Source organism: Otolemur garnettii, unplaced genomic scaffold (genome assembly GCF_000181295.1).
Source record: "Otolemur garnettii isolate 467f Iridium unplaced genomic scaffold, OtoGar3 scaffold00009, whole genome shotgun sequence".
In the NCBI taxonomy this organism is placed as follows: domain Eukaryota; kingdom Metazoa; phylum Chordata; class Mammalia; order Primates; family Galagidae; genus Otolemur; species Otolemur garnettii.
The window spans coordinates 4,661,669-4,683,421 of NW_003852404.1; the positions used below are offsets into that span (position 1 = coordinate 4,661,669).

The 21,753-nt window shown below is 47.4% G+C and overlaps 1 protein-coding gene across 1 annotated transcript; it reads left to right on the forward strand.

Annotated features, from left to right (window-relative positions):
* Positions 1-8,909: 8,909 nt before the first annotated feature.
* Positions 8,910-15,854, forward strand: MUL1 (mitochondrial E3 ubiquitin protein ligase 1). Its single transcript, XM_003783832.3, has 4 exons — positions 8,910-9,146; positions 12,731-12,818; positions 13,229-13,349; positions 13,965-15,854. Exons 1-4 carry the CDS (start codon positions 9,027-9,029, stop codon positions 14,692-14,694), a joined length of 1,059 nt encoding a protein of 352 aa, XP_003783880.1. The 5' UTR covers positions 8,910-9,026; the 3' UTR covers positions 14,695-15,854.
* Positions 15,855-21,753: the final 5,899 nt, after the last annotated feature.

Consider the following 21,753-nt stretch of genomic DNA (forward strand, 5'->3'; position numbering starts at 1 on the left):
ATCACAAGAAGTCAGGGATAGAGTTCTTTCAGGTATGGTTTGATCAAAGCCCCAGTTCTATTACACTTCTCTATGACTCTCTTGCTTTGCCCCTCTGTAATACATCTTGCTGACAGCAAGATGATTTCAATAGCTGCAACACATTCAGATACATCAGCCAGAAGCAGGATATGGACTGTCTCTTTAAGCCCATTCTTCTTAAGACTTTTCCCTGAAGCCTCCACAGACTTTCCCTCCCATCTCATTGGACAGATTTGAGTCACATGCACATTCCTAAGCCAATCCCTGGAAAGGGGGATGGGACCACTATATTTGGATGGGGCTGAGGCCAAGATCCACCTCTCTTTAGTGCATCTCCCACCAAGGGTCCTATATTTGTCCACTCCTATCCAGGATCTATGGACTGTTTACTCTTCAGTTCCATCCCATACTAGATAGACACATTCCTCTCATCTTGAGAAAAAACTCTTCATTTGACCTTGTGCCCTTTCCAGCTACCATCATATTTCTCCACTTCCTGCAATCAGAGTTAGGTGGGTTCATGGTTGGCAGAACTCAAAGGAAGTTACTAAGGTGTGCAGAAGGGCTCCATGTGTGGCCCTTTCCTTAGGAGAGACAAAGGTTCTGGACAGCAGTACCAAGACTAAAGAGGTGCAGCATTAGAGATTCAGGCTGGCTGACAACAGACCCCTTGAGAGGTGAGTTCTCTGCCAAGGGAAGTGCTCAAGCAGTTAGAGTGTCCTTCTCTGAGTGAATGCAGGAGGACTTCCCCTATTCAGAGTGAGTTTGGACTGGGTTTGTTCATTCATTCAACAAATATTTATAGAGCACCAAGTACTGAGACTATGCTGGCTCGGCACCTATGGCTCAAGCAGCTAAGGCACCAGCCACATACACCTAAGGTGGTGGGTTCGAATCCAGCCTGGGCCCGCCAAACAACAAAAAATAGCCAGGTGTTGTGGCAGGCGCCTGTGGTCCCAGCTACTTGGGAGGCTGAGGCAGGAGACTCACTTGAGCCCAGGAGTTGGAGGTTGCTGTGAGCTGTGATGCCAGAGCACTCTACTCAGGGGGACAGCTTGAGGCTCTGTCTCAAAAAAAAAAAAAAAAGAGAATATGCCTACATTTCATAAGCCAAGAACACAAATAATAATTAAAAGAATTATTAACCCATCTCCATTAATTTCCCACTCATGAGGTTACCTGGACCTACAGGAGTCCTGTGCAGAAAGCAGGGATTTTACCCCCCTTTTTCTTGCTAAGGCTCATAGTGTTGAAATGGTTTGCCCAGTCCATGGAGATGAAGTTTTCAGGTAGTTTGAGTAGAGTCCCAGTTGAAAGACACCTGAGGAATCCTCTACTCCCATCTCTTCCATGTGCAGATGAGGAATGGAGACTCAGGGAGATGATGGGACTGGCCAGAGATCACACGGCTAGCAAAAGGCAGAGCTGATGTCAGACTCAGGGCGCCTGAATCCCACCTGTCCTGATTCACCCCTTTTCAACCCACAGGGTAGGAGAGCCTTCAGGTTGACCAGCCTGCTTGTTCAGAGAGAAGGGGATCCTGTAGTTCCCAGGTGGGGCTGGAGGTAAAGGTGGGTTACAGGTGACAGTCAGAGGACCTGCTGGCAAAAGTAAGCCTAAGGCTTAACTGGGCCCCTGATACAATCCAGTTGTACGGGTCCCCAGTTAGCCTCCATGCTTAGGGTGACCAGATTTTAACATTTGTAAAGCGGGACAACATGGAGGGGGAGGGGGGCACAGGGAACAGGGCAGGGCAGGGCCTGACAACAATGCAAACTTTGATAAGCCATTCTCGATAATCACTTCTCAACAATTATTTGTTATTATTACAGTTTAACATTATAAAATTAACAAAAATAATATAAAACTAATTTTCTGGCAAAATAGCCACATGGCAGCCGAAAACCGTATATTCCCTTCCTGTTCTCCGCCCGTTGGTGCATTCTTTCCAAAAATCGGGACTTTTTTAAAATGCCACGGGACGCGGGACAAATTGTTAAAAATCGGGACTGTCCCGACAAAAGCGGGACATCTGGTCACCCTATCCATGCTCCTCTTAAGTCTCCAATCCTCCTTCACCCTTCCTTTTTCATCCCCTTCTCCCAGAACTCAAACCCTCTTCCCGCTCTTTGCCTTCTGCAGCTTGTGCTCCTGGCGCTCTCTTGTGTCTACAAGCATCAACTGCAGCAATGTTTGAACACATGGTCCCAGGAAAATTCCAGAGCTCCTAAGGGTGTAAAGATTGAGGGAAAATCTTAGAGATTATTTTACAGATAATTTCCAATTTTCCCAGTGGCGAGATTGACTCGAGTCCAAATTAGAACTCAGGAATCCAGGTTTCTATACCAGTTCCCCAAAAGGGCTATCATTGACTAAATATTTGAATTTACCCAGGAAAAATAAAGTGCATGTACACACAAAGGCTTGTACATGAACATTCATAGCAGCTTTATTTAATTAATTCATTTTTTAAAGAGATGAGGCCTCATTTTGTTGATCATCGCTTACTGCAGTCTTGAACTCCCAGGCTCAAAGGATCCTCCCACCTCAGCCTCCTGAATAGCTGGGACTACAGGCTTGAATTGCTGTACCTGGCTCATTTTTTAATTTTTATTCTTTTAGAGTCAGGATCTTGCCATATTGCCTAGGCGGATCTTGAACTTCTGGCCTCAAATGATCCTCCCGGCTCCGCCTCCCAAGTGGCTGGGATTATGGGTATGAATCACTACACCCATAGCAGCTTTATTTGTAATAGTGAAAATTGGAAACAATCCAGCTGTTCATCAAGAGGCCAATGGATAAACAAATTATCATCTGTTCATAGAATGAAATAATACTTGGCAAAAAAAAAGGAATGAACTGTTATTGGCACATGCAACATGAACAAATCTCAAGATGATTATCCTGAGTGAAGCGATTCTGTTAGAAGCCAGAGAAGACAGAGTACACTCTGTGTAATACCATTTATATAAACCTTTAGAAAATGCAAACTAATTCATAGGGACATAAAGCAGGTCAGTGGTTATCTGGGGATGGGAGGGTAGAGCAGAGGGTTTACAAAGAGTTGCTAGGAACTTTTAAGGGTGATGGGGGTGATCACTGTCCTTGATTTATGGCAATGGTTTCATAGGTATATGCCTATATACAAACTTATCAAATTGTACACATTAAACATATGCAGTTGATTGTATGTCAATAAAGTTGTCTAAAAGAGAAGTGTCTAGACTGTAACACCATGCTTTGAGGATTTCTAGGGGAAGGAGGGACGGGTCAGTCCTCTACTGACCCTTCTACCATGGTTTGTGGTACCAGTGGGCCCATCACTCCATCCTCATGACCATTTCTCTCTTCACAAGGTCTCCCATCTTTGTCTGCTGCCAGAACATTGGGCCAGCCAATAGTAAGGAAGCCCCACTGGTCCAAAGCAGACTGAGAAAGTGAACCCACTGGGTGTGACCCCCACTGGATGCAACCTCTTTTAGGAAATCCTCAAAACCTACATCTTTCTATGAGTTCCTGACAGCAGCATCCTCAGGAATGAACAGTGGATCAACTTGAGGACCTTTAGATAAATGGATCTCTTCCTCTTCATTGGACATCATAAACTGCTTTGAATTGTAATCTTTCGGGTAGTTTCCCATCTTTATTCGATTGTACTCTAATACATTTCCTTTTTGCCATGGCTACTGGGAAGCTCACAGTCAATGCTGGTGTTCAACTGCATAATTTGATAGGTGCCTGTCACTAGGTAGTTTCCTTTCCCTTTTGGCTGGTTTTTGTTTTCTTTCTATTTATTTTTAATGTGTCTATCTTGAGGGGTGTGTTCCAATTTAGGAAGTCATCTCAGATTTTTTACAAACAGGTGGGGTTTAAATGATTATTATTTTTAAAAAGTTTCCCCTGTAACCTCCATGAGGTCAGGGAGCATGTCCTGCACATCATCCCTGTGTCCTGCTGTGTATCAGCACTGCATGGGATAAATGTTCATTAAAAGTAAGTTAAATATAGGCCGGGGGCAGTGGCTCACATCTGCAATTCCAGCACTCTCAGAGGATGAGGAGGAAAGATCCCTTGAGCTCAGGAGCTGGAGACCAGCCTGACAACAGCAAGACCCTGTCTCTACTAAAACCAGAAAAACTAGCAGGGAGTTGTGGCAGGTGCCTGTAGTCTCAGCTACTTGGGAGGCGGAGGCAAGAGGATGGCTTGAGCCCAAAAGTTGGAGGTTGCTGTGAACTATGATGCCACAGCACTCTAACCAGGGTGAGTGCTCTGCACTCTAGAAGCTCTGTCTCAAGGGGGGAAAAAAAAAGAAATTATCTCATATATTTAACTTTTTTTTTTTGAGACAGAGTGTCAATCTGTTGCCCTGGGTAGAGTGCTGTGGCATCATCCTAGCTCACGGCAACCTCAAACTCCTGGGCTTGAGCAATCCTCTTACCTCAGCCTCCTGAGTAGCTGGGACTACAGGCACCTGCCACAATGGCTGGCTAGTTTTTCTAGTTTTAGTAGAAATAGGGTCTTGCTGCTGTTCAGACTGGTCTTGCACTCCAGAGCTCAAGCAATCCACCCACAGTGTGCTTGGCCTCCCACAGTGCTAGGATTACAGGGGTGAGCCACCACAATTAGCCTGATAATTCTTAATACTAAAGTTAGGGGCTCTCCCAAGGAAAAGTTCTGTAGGGAAACAGAGGCACCACCTAATGCTATTACTAAGCTCATCTCTCTGTCCTGTGTCCTGTGGCATCAGTCTGGCACCATCAGTGCAGAGGCTGAGATGCCTACCTATTTATTTGTTAAGATCTGTTTGGTCCCTGGGCCCTAGTAAATGCCTAATGGGCATTTACCCAGTGACTCGCGGGGAAATGTGAATTTGAGGCAGAAGTGAAATGCCTCCAGTGGTGGCATTTTCCTTAGGCACTCCATCTCTCCCAGGTTGGCTCCCCTGCACCCTAGAAGCCCTGACTGATGCCTTGGGAATATCTCACTTTCTCAAAGTCAGGGCTCATCTTTAACTTGTGATTCAGTGAAGACAGCCACTCCAAGATGAGAATTGTTCCCGGGGGAACTTCTGGCTGCAGCTGAAATTGCCCATCTCTCATTGCTCCCAACAGGGCCCACATGATGTAAGTTTCAAACTGTCCCAACAGGACAATGCTCAGCGTGGCTAATAAAGGATTTTAACCACTTGGGAAAAAAGACAAGGTTATTTAAAACCAAATGGTGTCATTTACGAGTGATGGCCTTTTAATGAGTTCCCAAGGAACCCACAAAAAGGCCCAGAGAATATGACAAGAAAGTCCCCAAAAGTCTGAATCTGTAAGCAAGAACCCCTAACCTATTCGCAGTGGAGATACTCCACCAGTTTTCAACGTTAGGGCCCTGCTTTTATTCTTTTTCCTGCTGTGATCCAAGGATATGAGAATTTTGAGCATACGGAAAAAAAAAAGAAAAGCTTAGATCATACTCTTAACTGATTCTCAAAAAGCTTTACTGGATGCTATCCAAAAAATGATGAAGTTCGGCATTTAGGGACTTACAGGACCTGGCCTCAATTCTCCTTTTCAATTACCCGCTCCCTGCTGTCACCCATCCTGGGATCTAGCTGTACTGGCCAACTCTCCCTACTTTTGTACTTTTACTCATCTTGTCCCTCTGTATGAAAAGTCTTTTCTACTCATATATTGGTGATGCAACCCTCCATTCTGTTTACAGAACTCAAATTCCTTCCCTCGTGAGAATATTCAGCAACTACCTACTGCACGCGCTGATGGCATTTTGCTCGTCCTTCTTCCATCAGGCCTGGGACCATAGGTGGCTCTGCCCATGTCTACCTCTCCACAAGATCCTCAACGGCTGGAGGAATGAACCTGGCTGCATAAGGTTGTATCTCCTAGTGCCCAGCCACAGCCTTTGATACAGGGGCCCCTCTGTGGAGTGGCTGGCCCTTTTAATTCAAGTTTTATTAATTTGAAACATGCTTACATTCACCCTCCAAAGATAGATCAGGGTGAAAAGTCCCCCTCCCTTTGCTCCCTTCTGTGCAGAGAACCAGTATTATCATCAGCTGTTTGTGACTCCTTCCAGAGATATGCAAATAGGTACAGTATACTCTTTTCCCTCCTTATAAAAATAAATGGGATCATGCTTCAACAGCTTTGCAGTTTGCTTTTTCACTTTACTAGATGTGCACTCACATATTTTGAAAACAAATTTAGCTTATTATTGATAACATTGGGTTGCCTTCATTCTTGTTATTAAAAATAATATTGCAGCGAATCATCTTATATTCGTCATGTTCACAGGGGTAGTTATATAGGGAGACTTTCTAGAGGTAGCACTGCTAGGTCAATTCGTGTGGGCACTTTTAATCTTGATCACCATTGTCCAGTTTTTCTCCTTAAATAATGTTTAGTTTTACACCCATGAGCAATACGCAGGCACCTCTCCCCCCCCCCCGCCTTTCCTAACACAATGTGTTATCAGTGTTTTCGACAAGTTCCAGGAAAAAGTCAAAGTTAGACTTCATTTAAAGTTTGTGTGTGTTCAGCAAACTCATGACCATCCCTTACGTTGAAAATCATCAAAGATATCCCAGGGTGTTGACAATTTAAGGATTTTTTTTTTTTTTTAAAAGAGTTCGTCACTTGCTCTGTTACCCAGGCTGGAGTGCAGGGTGAGCAAACCAGTAGCTCACTGCAGCCTCCAACTCCTGGGCTCAAGCAATCCTTCCATCCCAACCTTCTGAGTACCTGGGACTATGGGTACAAGCTACTGCATTCAGCTAATTCTAAAATTTTTTTGTAGCGGCGGGGTCTGCTATGTTGCCTAGGCTGGTCTTCAACTTCTGGTCTCAAGTGATCCTCTCACCTTGGCCTCCCAAAGTGCTGAGACTACAGACAGGAGCCACCTTGCCTGGCCAACCTAGGGATTCTAACCCCATGCTCAGAGAAAGTAATTATTTGACCCCAAGCATATTTAGGGGTGGAGCGGAAAAATGTCACGGATCATGAGCTGCTTTAATAATGCTATTTTAGTTTTGCGCAGCAGTCTACAGTTTTTAGACAAATTTTACATACATTGATTTGGGCCAAAAGGTATATTCCTCTATTTTCAAGAATTTAAAGCATAACCAGGAGGAGATAGGTTATTGGACACATACTGTGCAGGCTGATGATTAGGATAAGGCTATGAGTTATCTCTGATTATTATTTTTTATCTTTAAAGAGATTTTAATTTTGTTTTTAAATTGTTTTTTATTAAATCATAACTTTTGTACATTTATGGGATTCAGGGTACTTGCTTCGATATACAATGTGAAATGCTTACATTGAACTAAGTAACACATCCATCACAATTGTCCTCATTTTTCAATAGTTTTGAGATGTACCATTGCATCATGCACATTAGGTGAAGTCCCCCCCAAATATCCTCCCACCTCCTCCTCCCCTCTCTCTCCTCTTCACTTCTACTTTCTGGACTATAGTTATGTTTTGCCATTCATATGAGTGTATGGGTGATTATATATTGATTTCACAGTAGTATTGAGTACATTGGATACTTTTTTCCCCATTCTTGAGATACTTTACTAAGAACAATATGTTCCAGCTCCATCCAGGTAAACATAAAAGATGTGAAGTCTCCATCTTTTTTATGGCTGCATAGTATTCCATGGTGTACATGTGCCACAATTTGTTAATCCATTCATGGGTCGATGGGCACCTGGGCTGTTTCCAAGTCTTAGCTATTATGAATAGGGCTGCAATAAACATTCTGGTGCAAATGCCTTTGTGATTATTTTAGTAAGGAGAAGCACCACAGAGATCAGAGAACAGCCTCTGACACCTAACATTTTTAGCTACCTAACCCCAAGTAAGTTACTGATTTCAGCCTTAGTTTCCCTGTGTGTAATATGCAGTACAGCGGTGTTGTGAGGATAAAATGAGACTCCTGAAAATTCTGTCCCAGTACCTGGTACATAGTAGGCAGGCACTCAATAAATGCAGCTGTAATTATTACTTAATAAACAATATATTCTGTGCGGCAACAGTAGGTTAAGGGGCTACTTTGATGCTATTAATATAATCTGGCCTCTTGGAGTACAGGTAAGAACTCTGGAGTCGGGCAAAATTCCTCTCCAGCGCTCATTAGTACCAAGCACATCCTGCTTTAACCTCTCTGGCTTGTTTTCTCAAATGTAAAGTGGCAGGAATAAAAGCCAACTCTTAAGGTTTCCTGAAGCTTAAATGTGTAATATTCATAAGTGGTGGGTTTTTTTTTTTTTTTTTTTAGACGGAGTCTTACTCTGTCCTCCTGGGTAGAGTGCCGTAGAACCGTAGTTACAGCAACTCAAACTCTTGGGCTCAAGAGATCCCTTGCCTCAGTCTCCCCAGCAGCTGGGACCATAGGCGCCGCCGACAACGCGGGGCCAGTTTTTCCATTTTTAGTGGAGACGGGGGTCTCGCTCTTGCTCAGGCTGGCCTCCAACGCCTGAGCTCAAGCAGTCCTCCCACTCGGGCCTCCCAGAGTGCAGGGATTACAGGCGTGAGCCACCGCGCCCGGCCACTTTCAATACATAATTCTTTTCTTTCTTCCCAGTATAACGGCGAGGACTTCCACGCATCAAACAACCCAGTTACCCCAAGAAACCAGAGGGACCGACGCGTGTTGAAACTGGAAACAAACAGTCACCGTGTGGCAGGAAACCGCTGAACGGCCCCAAACTCCCGGATACTCAGCTCCAGAGATGAGTCCCGGAAAAGCCTAAGCACGTCGCGGGGACCCCCGGGCAACCCCGCCTTCCGGTTTGTTTCCCCACCTCCACTTCCGGTCGTGGCGTTGCGCGTCATCTCTCGGCGACCGGGTGGGCGTTTCCGGGCCAGGCCGTTTCGGGCGGAGGGAGGCGGGGGTCACGCGGATCCTGGCCTGGGCTTCCCCGATCCCGGCCTAGGCGTCCCCGATCCCGGCCTGGGCGTCCCCATCCGCACCCGGGACTCGACGCCGCCGCCATGGAGAGCGGAGGACGGCCATCTCTGGGCCAATTCATCCTCCTGGGCACCAGCTCCGTCGTCACCGCCTTCCTGTACTCCGTGTACCGGCAAAAGGCCCAGGTTGCCCAAGAGCTCAAGGTCAGTATTGGAGCGGTCCTGGCCTTAACCAGGTCATCTCTGCCCAGGTCGGGGGAACCCGCGATTCAGAGGCTACCGCTCTGTCTAAAACTGTCGAGGAAACAATCTCTGAGACGTTGTCACCTAGCCAGTAAACAAATGGAGGAGTTAGGATCAGAATTCTGGCGTCCTGACCTGATAACGGCTGCTCTGCTCCCTTTCCCCAAGATCATGTCATTACTCACGGTGAATCATAACTTAATTACTTTTTTCGGAAAAACATTTATTGATCACTTGTGCAGACAGTGAGTGGAACAGACAAAAAGTCCCTACTCTTTTGGAGAATCCAGTCTGCCCGAAATTTCACAACACAACAGCTAAGGGCCGAGTTTTACATTTCTAGGTCTAAGATAGGTCCCTAAACCTGACTGACTTCTTTATCACGTTGTTTGTAGTAAAGGTTTAGAAGCCATTGTGTGAAATCTCTGCTGGGAAGGGAGTTTTGGAATCTGGAAAGAACCAGGCTATGAGGCGATTGGTTTTGCTGTGCGGTGGCATTCCGGTGAGAGTCCCGCTGCACTGCTGTACCTAATTATGTAATTTAGTTACTCCTGAAAGGTTCGGCTCTAAGTGTAACTGACCCTGTCTACTTTCTGACCACAAAACCAGTTTGGGTTCAAGTTGGCTGCATGTGGTATATTTTAAGCAGTGAATTCTTGAAGTCTCATCTTTGGGTGACTTAAATTTTAAAGCTTTTAAAGTTTAAAAGCTTTGCCCATTAGTTCCATAAAATGAGGATGAAGTAGCTCCTTCCTGGAAAAAGAGTTGCAATTTCTGATATTTTAGATTCTGTTTTCTTGATCAGATGGCAAAACATCCAGAGCAGTGATGGGTATGCACATTTATTGAATGCCTCTTGTGTGCTAGCCCTGCACTAGATTCTTTCCCATCTTAAAATTCTTTTGATCCAGGTAAAAATCCTGTGAGACTGTATTTTCCCCATCCTTTAGAGTTTTGAAAACAGAGACTCAGATAAAGTTGCTCAAAGTCACAATGGGTGCATTGAAGCTTGGTTCAACTCCAAGTATTTCTGATCACATTCTCTTTCCTCCCCTTGAAAAAAAAATGCAAATTGGCCATCCTGTGGTCACCTGTATAACTTTATTAGCTGTGTGACTTTGGGCAAATCACTTCACTTCTATGACCCTCAGGCTCCTTTTCTGTAATTGGTGATAATACTGTCTAGGGATGTTATGAGGGGCATTAAATGGGTTTATGCCTTTAAAGGGCTTAGCCTGTTCTGTGGCTATCTAAGGGCTTATTTACTGGGCAGGTGTGGTGGCTCACGCCTGTAATCCTAGCACTCTGGGAGGCCAAGTCGAGCTTAGGCATTCAAGACCAGTCTCAGCAAAACAAGACCCCATCTCTACTGAAAATAGAAAAACTACCTGGTGTTGTGGCACATGCCCATAGTCCCAACTACTCCGGAGGGTGAAGCAGGAGGACCACTTGAACCCAGGAGTTTGAGGGTGCTGTGAACTAGGCTGACACCATGGCACTCTAGCCTGGGCAACAGAGTGAGACTCTGTCTCAAAAAAAAAAAAAGCACTTATTTACTAATTTATTTGTCACATATGTATTGAATATTTGCTGTGGGTCAGGCATTGTTCTTAGCACTAGGGAGACAGTAGTCAGCAAGACAGACAAAGCCAAAGCCCTCCTAGAGTTAAATGGTTTAGTGGAAGGAGACAGATAAATGATTAAATTGCATTAGTTGTTATTGCTGTTTTGTCTTTGCATTGTAAGTGGTTAAGAAGTTTTGACTGGGCTTGATGCCTATAGCTCAGCGGCTAGGGCGCCAGCCACATACACCAGGGCTGGTGGCTTCAAACCTGGCCTGGGCCTGCCAGACAACAATAACAAAAAATAGCCAGGTGTTGTGGCGGATGCCTGTAGTCCCAGCTACTTGGGAGGCTGAAGCAAGAGAATCACTTAAGCCCAAGAGTTTTGAGGTTGCTGTGAGCTGTGACGCCATGGCACCGAGGGTGACATAGTGAGACTCTGTCTCAAAAAAAAGTAGTTTTGGTTGATTTTGCTCCTGTCATTTACTGTGTAGCAGCAGTTTAAACTCAGAGTGACCTTAATACATGTCCAGCTCTTTAGAGATTACTGAATCCTTAAGGTTTGTTGATGGAATACCCTGAAAGCAGGGACGGTCCTTTGCACAGTGCCTGGCACAAGGATGCTTAGGAAATGATTGCTGGTTTTATTATTTTCCCCTTATTTTTGACACAGCAGTAACAAGACTTGGTTGGTTTTCAAGTGCAGCAGGTTGGAAACTGAGTTGGAAGGAGTAAGAGAACTAGAGATGGTTAGAAGGAGATAGCCGGAGATGTAAGGATGCTCACTTGGATATGAAAGGGAAGAAAGACAAGTTACAAAGGAGAGCAGCGTTTGGCCCCAGTGAACAGAGACTTGCCCTATTAAAGCAGTCACTCCTTTATTATAACATACAACGCAGAGCACTGAGCCGCAGAGGCGTGGTCATGGTAACACCTACCATTTCCTTCCCTTTTTTTTTTTTGAGACAGAGTCTCACTTTGTTGCCCTCAGTAGAGTGCCACAGCTCACAGCAACCTCCGACTCTTGGGCTTAAGCGATTCTCTTGCCTCAGCCTCCCAAGTAGCTGGGACTACCGGTGCCCGCTGCAACACCTGGCTATTTTTTTGTTGCAGTCATCTTTGTTGTTTAACTGGCCTGGGCCGGGTTCAAACCCACCAGCTTGGGTGTAGGTGGCCAATGCCCTACCCACTGAGCTATGGATGCTGCCAACACCTACTATTTCTTTAGCTCCTGCCATTTATTAGTCAATAAATTTAAGTGCTTTATACCTGAACCCTTTGGACCATACCTCTATGTTGTTAAGAAGTGATTAAATGATGTTCAGTCATGACTGGGTGCAGTGGCTCACTCCTGTAATCCTAGCACTCTGGGAGGCGAAGGCAGGTGGATCACTTGAGTTCAGGAGTTCGAAACCATCCGGGCAACAGCAGGATCCCATCTCTACTAAAAATAGAAAAACTAGCCAGGTGGTGTGGCAGTTGCCTGTAGTCCCAGCTACTTGGGAGGCTGAGACAAGAGTATCCCTTGAGCCCAAGAGTTTGAGGTTGCTGTGAGCTATGGATGCCATGGCACTCTACTCAGGGTGACTGAATGAGACTGTCCCTAAATAAATAAATAAATAAATGGATAAATAAAGAATGATGTTCAGTCTACAGTATGCAAATTGACTAGTACCTTTTATATTTCATTAAAAAGTACTAACAGTCAAAGAAAAATAGATTTTGGTTAATTGGAAAAAGAATGTATGTAGCAACTCCATTCTTTAGTGATGGAAGAGGGCAGAGTCACTGCCCCGCCCCTGTTCATGTGTGAGCTGTTCTGGGACCCAGCCGTGAAATCTGATTCTCTGCAGTCTCCTTCCTGCCCAGTTTCCTTATTCTCTCGGCCTGAACAAAGTAAAGAGTCTTTCTCTCCCTCTGGCCTTAAGTTTGATTGAGCATGTTTGTATTTAATGGACAATATAACATGTTTATTGCATTTAGGGAGCCAAAAAAATCCACTTGGGTGACGATTTAAAGAGTATTCTTTCCGAAGCTCCTGGAAAATGTGTGCCTTATGCTGTTATCGAAGGTATGTTTGTTTATTTGTTAATGGAAAGCAAGTGTCTTTCTCAAAAGATTGGTAAAGATCATCTTGGCTAACGTTAAGTGCCTTTTGTGGCGTTGGGGCCATGGTTCAAGACATACTTCGGGGTCAGAAAGACCTTATTGATCTTGGGGAGGATTACCAAATTTCAGAACCACGGTTGCTTCATTTCTAAAATAATACCTACTTGATGGGCTAGTTAATAAGACAACCTGTTAATAAAGATATGATCCATGTAAAGTGCCCCACCGAGTGCTCCTAAATGCAGCCTGTCATCATTTGGGGAAAATAAAAGTCATCATTTGGATGAATGAACATAACTCAGAAACACACTTTAAGTTACCATAAAGGAGAAGATGGAAACATTCTTCATTTTCTGATTTATGTCCGTGTAGGAGCTGTGCGGTCTGTTAAAGAAACACTTAACAGCCAGTTTGTGGAAAACTGCAAGGGGGTAATTCAGCGGCTGACGCTTCAGGAGCACAAGATAGTGTGGAACCGGACAACCCACCTTTGGTATGTGTCCTCTCTCCACTGGCCAAGACTCTCGCAGAGATCCATTCACAGGCTGGGGTCCTGGATGCTGCTGCCATGTTTTCAGCTTCTCCTGAGACAGGTTGTCTCTCAGTGCTGATAATATTCTTGTGTGAGGTCTGTGGCCCTCCTACATCAGAATTTCCTAGGCATCTCGTCGAAGTGCGGATTTCTGGGCTTCCTCCAGACCTGTAAAACCAGAATTTCCAGGACAGGGGGCTTGGAATCTGTTGGTTGTTACATATACTGAAGTTTCAGAACCACTGATTATGGATAAATGATTTCGGTATTTGTTAAAATAATTTCGTGCCATTACATGAGTATCATTTTTCCAGTGGGTTTGTTTTATAGTGGGAAAGGGAAATAAATGGTCTAGGCTGTCTATGATGGTTTTTAACACTCACCAATATTGCCCGAGGACCTAAAAAAATGGAGCCTCCTCATTCTGAGGTACTTGGATGATAGTGGTTTCTGCTGCCTTCTCCAGTTCCTTCGGAGCTTATCCTGTCCTCTGGGCATTTAGGTGATGTCCATCCCTGCTTGGGTGGTTGATGTTCGCTAGCGTTTGTTTTATCTTCAGTTGGCTTATTCTTTTAGGAATGATTGTTCAAAGATCATTCACCAGAGAACCAACACGGTGCCCTTCGATCTGGTGCCCCATGAGGATGGCGTGGCCGTGGCTGTGCGAGTGCTGAAGCCCCTGGATTCAGTGGATCTGGGCCTGGAGACGGTGTATGAGAAGTTCCATCCCTCCATCCAGTCCTTCACCGATGTCATTGGCCACTACATCAGCGGTGAGCGGCCCAAAGGCATCCAGGAGACTGAGGAGATGCTGAAGGTTGGGGCCACCCTCACAGGGGTCGGAGAGCTGGTGCTGGACAACAACTCTGTCCGCCTGCAGCCGCCCAAGCAAGGCATGCAGTACTACCTGAGCAGCCAGGACTTCGACAGCCTGCTGCAGAAGCAGGAGGCGAGTGTCAGGCTCTGGAAGGTCCTGGCGCTGGTTTTTGGCTTTACTGCCTGTGCTACCCTCTTCTTCATCCTCCGCAAGCAGTATCTGCAGCGGCAAGAGCGACTGCGCCTCAAGCAGATGCAGGAGGAGTTCCTCGAGCACGAGGCCCAGCTGCTGAGACAAGCCAAGCCCGAGGACAGGGAGAGTCTGAAGAGTGCCTGTGTCGTGTGTCTGAGCAGCTTCAAGTCCTGCGTCTTTCTGGAGTGTGGCCACGTCTGCTCCTGCAGCGAGTGCTACCATGCCTTGCCAGAGCCCAAGAGGTGCCCCATCTGCAGACAGGCCATCACCCGGGTGATTCCCCTGTACAATAGCTAATGGGTTCAAGGTCCGCACTTGGACATGGAAGCAACCTCCTCCCTTTTGGGGGATCTTTATCTCGAGGCCTTTGTAGGAGCAGTGCTGGGGTTAGCAGTTACCTCCAGGGAAGACTGAGCTGTGGAGAGGGTGGAAATTATTTAGACCCACAGGTCCCCCAGTAGGATGTGGCTTTTCCAACCTGAGAGGGGACCTCGTCTCCACAGAGCAGGAGAATCAAAGCCTACCCTGGGAGGGTGCCATGCCATGGCGTCTCTTCCCACGGAACAGATGAGTGCGTGTGTGGCTGAAAGCCTCATTGCTTAAGCACCAAAGTCAGTGGTCATCCGCTCTTGTTCCTGTGTTTTCTGGTCCTTTTCTGGTGAATCGTTGATGGCTGTGGACTTGGAGGGGAGGAAAGGCTGGGCCCTGAGCACACCGGATGTCTCCCAGAGCCGCCTCTGCAGGGACTCTGCCGCAGGGCTTCTTCCTTTGCTCACAGTCTGGGAAAAGGTCTTTCTTTAACGTTGTCAGGCTGGATAGGTCACTTGTGTCCCTTTGCCCTCACCCACTTGCCTTCCATATGTGTGCACGTGTGTGAAGACAGCAGAAGAAAGTGAAATCACATCTGCCTCTTTTCAAATGAATGGGACGCTGGGCAGCAAAACGAAGGGAGGTCGCCGGAGAGGCAGATGGCCAGTAAGCCCTCCTGGGTGCTGGTTTTCCCGGGGGGAGGATAAGCTGCCCAGGCCTCATCGCCCAGAGGAAGCAGTGTGGGTGCTGCTCTGCTAGGCTCCTGGCTCCACAACGTCCTCACAAGGCTTTCACCAAGGAAAAGTAGCTAGTACCCTGAGCACCCAGCCTTTCTGGGCTCCTCGCCTGCCCTGACCCCTGGCAGTGTCATTGTCCCGCCGTGTAACCACATTGCCCCTCCCTGCGTTACCATTCTCCTCTCACCTGTCCCTCGTGAGCCTGTGAGTACAGGACATGCCGGGGCATCTTTCCTTACCTCTAAGTGGGTAGAAGTTACATATATAGCTCTTTTTAGTTCTTGTCCCTGTCTTTGAATCTTCATCCCTGATCCTCCTTGGTGTGGGGGAGGACGGGTGCTCTCAGGGGCTTGACACCAGTGCTATGCAGTGTCCAGTGTCAACAGCACAAATTAAACACATTGCAACCAAGTGTTAGCCTGTTGTTTTGATGCCAAGTGAAATGGCTAAGCCAGGGCTTCCCCAGAGTGGGATTGAATCTCCTCTCCGATGCAGCGAAAACTGGGGGCTTTGAGGCTTCTGTGTCCTCTTCCTTGGCTCTGGGTGTTTTGGGGTGTCCCTGGATGGCATGGGCTTGGTGCTGCCGGGGCTAGGATGCTCGCCACCTGGGAGGAGTCTGGCGAGCCTAAGAGGGTGATCAGGACAGCCAGGCTGTGGGTCACACCCGGCCTTGCCAAGGCAGTAGTCTTTGAAGAAGTCTTCGAGTACCTGCTCGATGAGATTTTACCTGCTGGGAGAATGGGATAGGGGTGGGGTGTTAGGGAACAGCAAAGAGGAAACTAGCGTTCATGAGTACTACTGTGTACCAGGTAATACAAAGTGACTTCATCCTCACAAACCCCCTGCAGGCCGAGTCCTGGTTGTTTTCTCCATACAGGTGAGGAAGGAAGCTCTGGTTTCCTTCCCTGGCTGGGGCACCGAGGTAGTAAGTGATGCATCCAGCTTTAAACCCCACACTGCAAAGCTCCTAATCCCCTTCCTTACCGCGGTGGGGCCAACCACTTCCCTGAGTGCTGGCAGGAACACCCCACAAGGCATGTGCTCCCCACTCTGGTAGAAGAGACGGGTGGCCACACTGGGGGAAGAGGCAGGAGTTGTGGTGAGAGTCCACTGGCCAGTGAGCAGGGAGGGCCCTGGTTCTAGACGAGGTGCCTGGGTGGGCAGGCTGAAGCCCTGATGGGAACGGCCTCCCTGAGTGCCTGGACAGATGCTACTGCCTTTTGCTTATCTTTCCCAGAGGTGGTTTGTGAGGGCCCAGCTTTTAATGAAGGATGGTTGAACTGCCCAGGGGGCATTTGTGTGGTGATCTAACCAAGTTCAGCCCTGCACAGTTTTCATGAGTACATCTATCAAAGAGATTAAAAAGAAGGGCAGGCCACTGGCTTTGCCCAGCACAACTTAGCTCTAGGGCAGACTCAGATTCTCCCAACGCTTGTGTTCCTCTGAACTGAGCTGAGTTCCCTGCTATGGGAGACTCAGGTGGCATGCAGTCCTCTGGAGGCTGGCATGTTCCCAGATTCTGGGTTCGTGGTCCCTGCTCCATCCTAGCCTGCGGAGACTGAGACTGTCTCATGCTCTACTCTGCCATCCCCCTGTGACACTTCCTACCTTCTATTTTAGGAGCCTCAGATCTCCAGGGGGGTGAATGGGACTTGGGCGGGTGGGACCAAGGCTGGCATTGTGGTGTGGGGGGTTGAGAGGAGGGAGGAAGTTAGATCTTAGCCAGCCATGTTGATTGTTGTGAATTATGAGTCTCCCCTAAACCAACGCTATGCTCAAGCACTTCAGTCCCAGGCAGTGTTAGGCAGGAATCATCTTGAGTAAGTGCTGGTGTTTTGAATGTCCATGCCAGGTTCTTTATTTACATTAATGGTACACTGTCGGTATTGCTAATCCCCTTCAATAAATGACAGCAGAGAGGCTTGGGGTTACACTGTGCCTGTGATGCACGTTGTCACCAGCCAGGCAATGTTAGGCTCTTCACAGATATTGTTCCCAATGCTTAGAGCAAACCAACAAGGGAGGCCGTATTATCTTTTACAAGTGTGACTAGTTCAGGGTCTGACCGGAAAGCCCCAAAACCTTTGCTTTGACCACAGTAAGCCTGGTATACTAAATAGAAAACTTGGCCATGAGATAACAGTATTATCATAAACACATTTTACAACCTAAGTAGCACCTCCAGAAGCACAATCGCTCCCCCAGCTGGTCCTAGTGGGCTGGAAGGCGGTCTTCCGAATCCTAATTCATCCAGATTTCTAATGGAAAATTTAAAAAGTAACAACCCATGGGGAAAATTAAAAAGCGAACAATCGCAACATGACCGACTAGGCCGATCTCTGATGCCTTTTGCAACCTCGATCCTGGGCCATGAAAGCTCCGGTTGGGCCATGGATTTGATGCTGTTGGTCTTATGTGGCCTCTGGAATGTTTAAGGAAGAGCCTGCCCCGTTTAGTATTGCAGGTGGGTATTTATTCACCTAATAAACATTTCCTGAATGTGTTTTGTGCCTGGAAATACAAGATGATAAGACACAGTCCCTACCTTCAAAGGGCTCACAGTTGTATTTCACGGTGTCCTTGTTTGAAGGAGTAATCCCCATTTGACAGGTGTGGCAGCTCACTTGTTGGGAATATTTATGGTTCACAGAATACTGTAGTTGAAATGGGCCTTTCTGACTGGCCTGGTTAGAGCAGGTTCTCCGACCAGTAGAAACAATCCATCCAAGGACAGGCAAAACATACCCCACAAAGTCTAGAATGATCTATTTAACCCTCCAAGCAGCCATGTCCATCTCCAGTCTTGCCACCTGTGGAATCAGGTCCCGGCTGTTCACCCTTGATTCATCCCCTAGCCACCTCCCCATGCTTGTTACACTGTGACTCCAGTGGCATTGAGTTTCCTTAAATACGCCCGGCTGTTTCCTGTGCTGGCTCATGTGGGCTCCGGCCTCTGGAATTCTCTGGGTCCCTTCTTCACCTTGCTCCTGTATACTCACCCTTTAAAACTCAGCTTTAGCTGTGTCCTCCAGAAAATCTTCCCTGACCCTCCCCACCCAGCCTGGATTAGGTGTCCCTCCTCTGAGATGCCACAAACATTCTCATTCCTCTATTCCTGCTCTTAGCCACACTGTCCATAGCTGCAGCACACTTTAGGAAATTTGGGTTGTTAACACACTAAGAGCTCACTTGTGAGGTTTGTGTTAGGTTGCATTTTACTTGAAGTAAAAGGAGACCAAGGCCCAGAAAAGTCGAGTGTCTTGCCCAAATACTCAAAGAGGGATAGGATTTAAACCTAGGCAGCCTGACGTCACAGCCCAAGCTCTTGCCCACAGAACGTATGTGGAATGAATGAGTAAACTGGTGAATGAAATCGTAGCTGTGAAACAATCCTGGAACACTGCCTGGAGGAGTTGGGTTTTGGATGATAGTTGTGAGAGCTTCCTCTTGGTTTTAAGTAGTGAGGGGAGGGCCTTTTTTAGGACCTGGGGTCAAGAAAGATGAATTGGATAAGAGGGACACCATATCTAGTGACCTGCCCAAGCTTTGAAGACTCCACCCAGCAAAGAAGGGACAATGTCATTGGCTGGCTTTCTCTTGTCCTGACTGCACTGCTGGATAATCTTGACCAAATGATTTAACCTCTCGGGGCTATGAGGGGAGCGAGTTGGGTTAACAGCCCTCCTGTACTCAGCCCTATTCGGCATGTGTGGGTGAGGAGGGGGCAATTTGGAGGGTGGCTCTCCGGGCTAGCTCAGTGCCACAGCCTCAGGACTACGCTCTCAGAAAGCTGGGAGCTCAGCACATTTTCTCTCTAATTAGATAGCGTTAACTTATCAATTTTGAATGAGATAAGTTTCCATGGATGATGTCCCGAATTGCTCCTCGAAGTGCTCATTAGTCACTTCCCCTGCAGCTGCCTTATTGTTTTCCAGATGCCAGCAAGGGACTTGGCATTTCTCTTCCCCGAGACTGGGGCACGTGAGGCTGAGCCAGTGGCACTGGCGTTGGGTAGAAGAGCTGATGAGCAGGCCTGGGCGAGGCACCGAATCGCCTACCCTTTGCCCTCAGTCCCTGCTGGAGCCATCACCTCTCCTTAGAGGCCTCAAGTCCGGATTCTGTTGGGCCATGACTCAGGAGGGTCTGGTTCTCATATCTCTATTCCGTGGCTGAACTCAGCAAGCATTTATTAAGCTCTTAGTGTGCCAGGCTCTTTGCACCTGTAACCTGAATGCTCCCTAGGCCTGGGGTAGGGGGCACACATGAGGTCATAGTATGTTAATGTCCAGATTACCATAACTGCAGGTCTCCACTTCCTCAGTATCTTCCCTAGTTATTTAAGGTGCTTCATGAATTCCCTAGGTATGGGGCGCTGCTCTGTGCGCGCTTCCAATAAATAAATCACTCACGTCTTCATGTCTTTCTCAGACCTTTTTCCAGCCCCCAGGATTCATGAGATCCCTCCTAATGCTGCAGTCTCCACTGAGACCGCCAGGTGGCGCTGCGGCCCTATGATTGGGGCGGGCTGGAGCACTTGGAGAAACTGAGGTTATACTTCCTAAGGCCTGTGAATTTCCTCTCTTCTGAGGGTGGGGATAGGCCTTGAAGTCTGAGAAGACCGGCTGAGAACAGCCCGGAAAAGGCAAAGCGGGAATTCTCTCTCCAGTTTCCTCCTTTCTCTACCCAACTCACCAGGGAGCTGGCTGCAGATGTGAAAGTTATGAGAAACCCAGAAAATTCAGGGGAAAAAAAAAATCCCACATTTCTCCCTCTATAATTTCCCCGACATTCACATCTTTAAATATACTAACCATAATTTTCTTTAAACAAAAAACGAGATATGCATAATGCATTGCGTGTTTTTAAAATACGCAAATGACTTCACACTGGGAAAGGATGCTTGAAACAAATTGTGTGGCATAGATTTTGATTTTTCTCCCCAGAAATTTTTCTCAGTGAGGAAATTCTGGTCCTCCAGCCTGGCCTGCCGTCTTGTCCTCCACCTCTGCCCCTCTCTGCCTCCCCAGCACTCCCCTTCTCAGCTTCCTTTTGTGTCCTGCCCCGCTACCTTACTTGGCAGTTCAGCCTCTTGTCTTCCCTGCTTGTTTCTTTGAGCCTGTGGAATAGTTTCTTCCTCTGTGTGTGGCCCTGTCTTCCTCCTTGAGTGTTGCGGCCTTTCAGATTCTGTTTCTCTCTGGGCTGTGCACCTCCCAGATCAGCTTTCCCTCTGCTGACACCCCTGCCCAGCCCAGGGCCTGCCTGGCAGGGTAGATGGAGAGGACCTGTGTGACCATGCCATGGTGCTTCCTCATGGTTCTACTTTCCCAAGGAAGAAGGGAATCCTCTGTCCACCCATGCAGGCCACATGGGGGACTTGGGGCTCACTGCAGGGAGTGGCCTCCTGCTCACATCTTAATGACTGCACCTTAACTGAACCTCACAATCTCCCTTTGAGGCTGAATCTGTCAACCTCATCTTACAGCTGAGAAGACTTCTGAGTCTGTCTCAAGGTCACACAGGTGGGGGCGGGGTGGAGCTGGGATTGAACTCCTGCTTTGCCCTCACTTAGGACTCTGAGAGCAGAGCTCTGTCCTGGTTGTTGGGAAACCTGGTCTGAGTGCTGGTGGCTCTGTCTCCAGTGGGTCAGTTCGTCTTCCCCTGGGGGGCTCACTTCTCCCAGCCACACAGTGGGACAGTACCCTTCCTCTGCCCTGCCAACCTGACAGGGCTGTCATGGGCATCAACTATATCACGTTCGTGGGGTGGGGCAGCACTCAAAAAAGTGCTTGGGAACCAAAGTGACTGGAGACATGCCCAGCCAGCCTTCTTAGTGGGCAGCTGGTGAGGGTTGAGCCCTCACAGGTCTGACCCAGATTTGGGGACCTCTGCAGTTGGTTCTGCCACCTCTGGGCTTAAGGTGTAAAAAGCTCTTCTGTTGTCAAAGAACGCTGGTGGGCCATCCAGCAATACAATTTGCGGGTAGGATCCAGCCCTGAGTTCTTCATCTGAGGGATCTTTTGGGTTTAAAGATCCTCTGGGAAATTAAGGAGAATTGTCTCTTTTATTACATTCCCAAAGGGTCCTTGGCCCATGAGAAGTCTGGGCTCTCTAATCTATGCCCCCTGCGTTTGTGTGTGTATGCCTAGGCTGAGGTACAGAGACTGGAAGAGGTTTGTCTCTGCTTGTCTGAGTCCCCAGCATCCTCAGGGAGGCAGTGTCACCCAACAATGGTGAGTTCAGCCTCGGTCTGTCCAACCTGCTGCTTCCCACTGGCAGCAGGTGTGACTTTGCGCTCATCGCTCCACTGTCC

Coding starts and splice junctions, on each gene's coding strand:
- MUL1 (XM_003783832.3), top strand. CDS start 9,027: ATGGAGAGCGGAGGACGGCCATCTCTGGGCCAATTCATCCTCCTGGGC. Junction 12,819..13,228: donor GCCTTATGCTGTTATCGAAG/GTATGTTTGTTT, acceptor ATGTCCGTGTAG/GAGCTGTGCGGTCTGTTAAA. Junction 13,350..13,964: donor AACCGGACAACCCACCTTTG/GTATGTGTCCTC, acceptor TTATTCTTTTAG/GAATGATTGTTCAAAGATCA.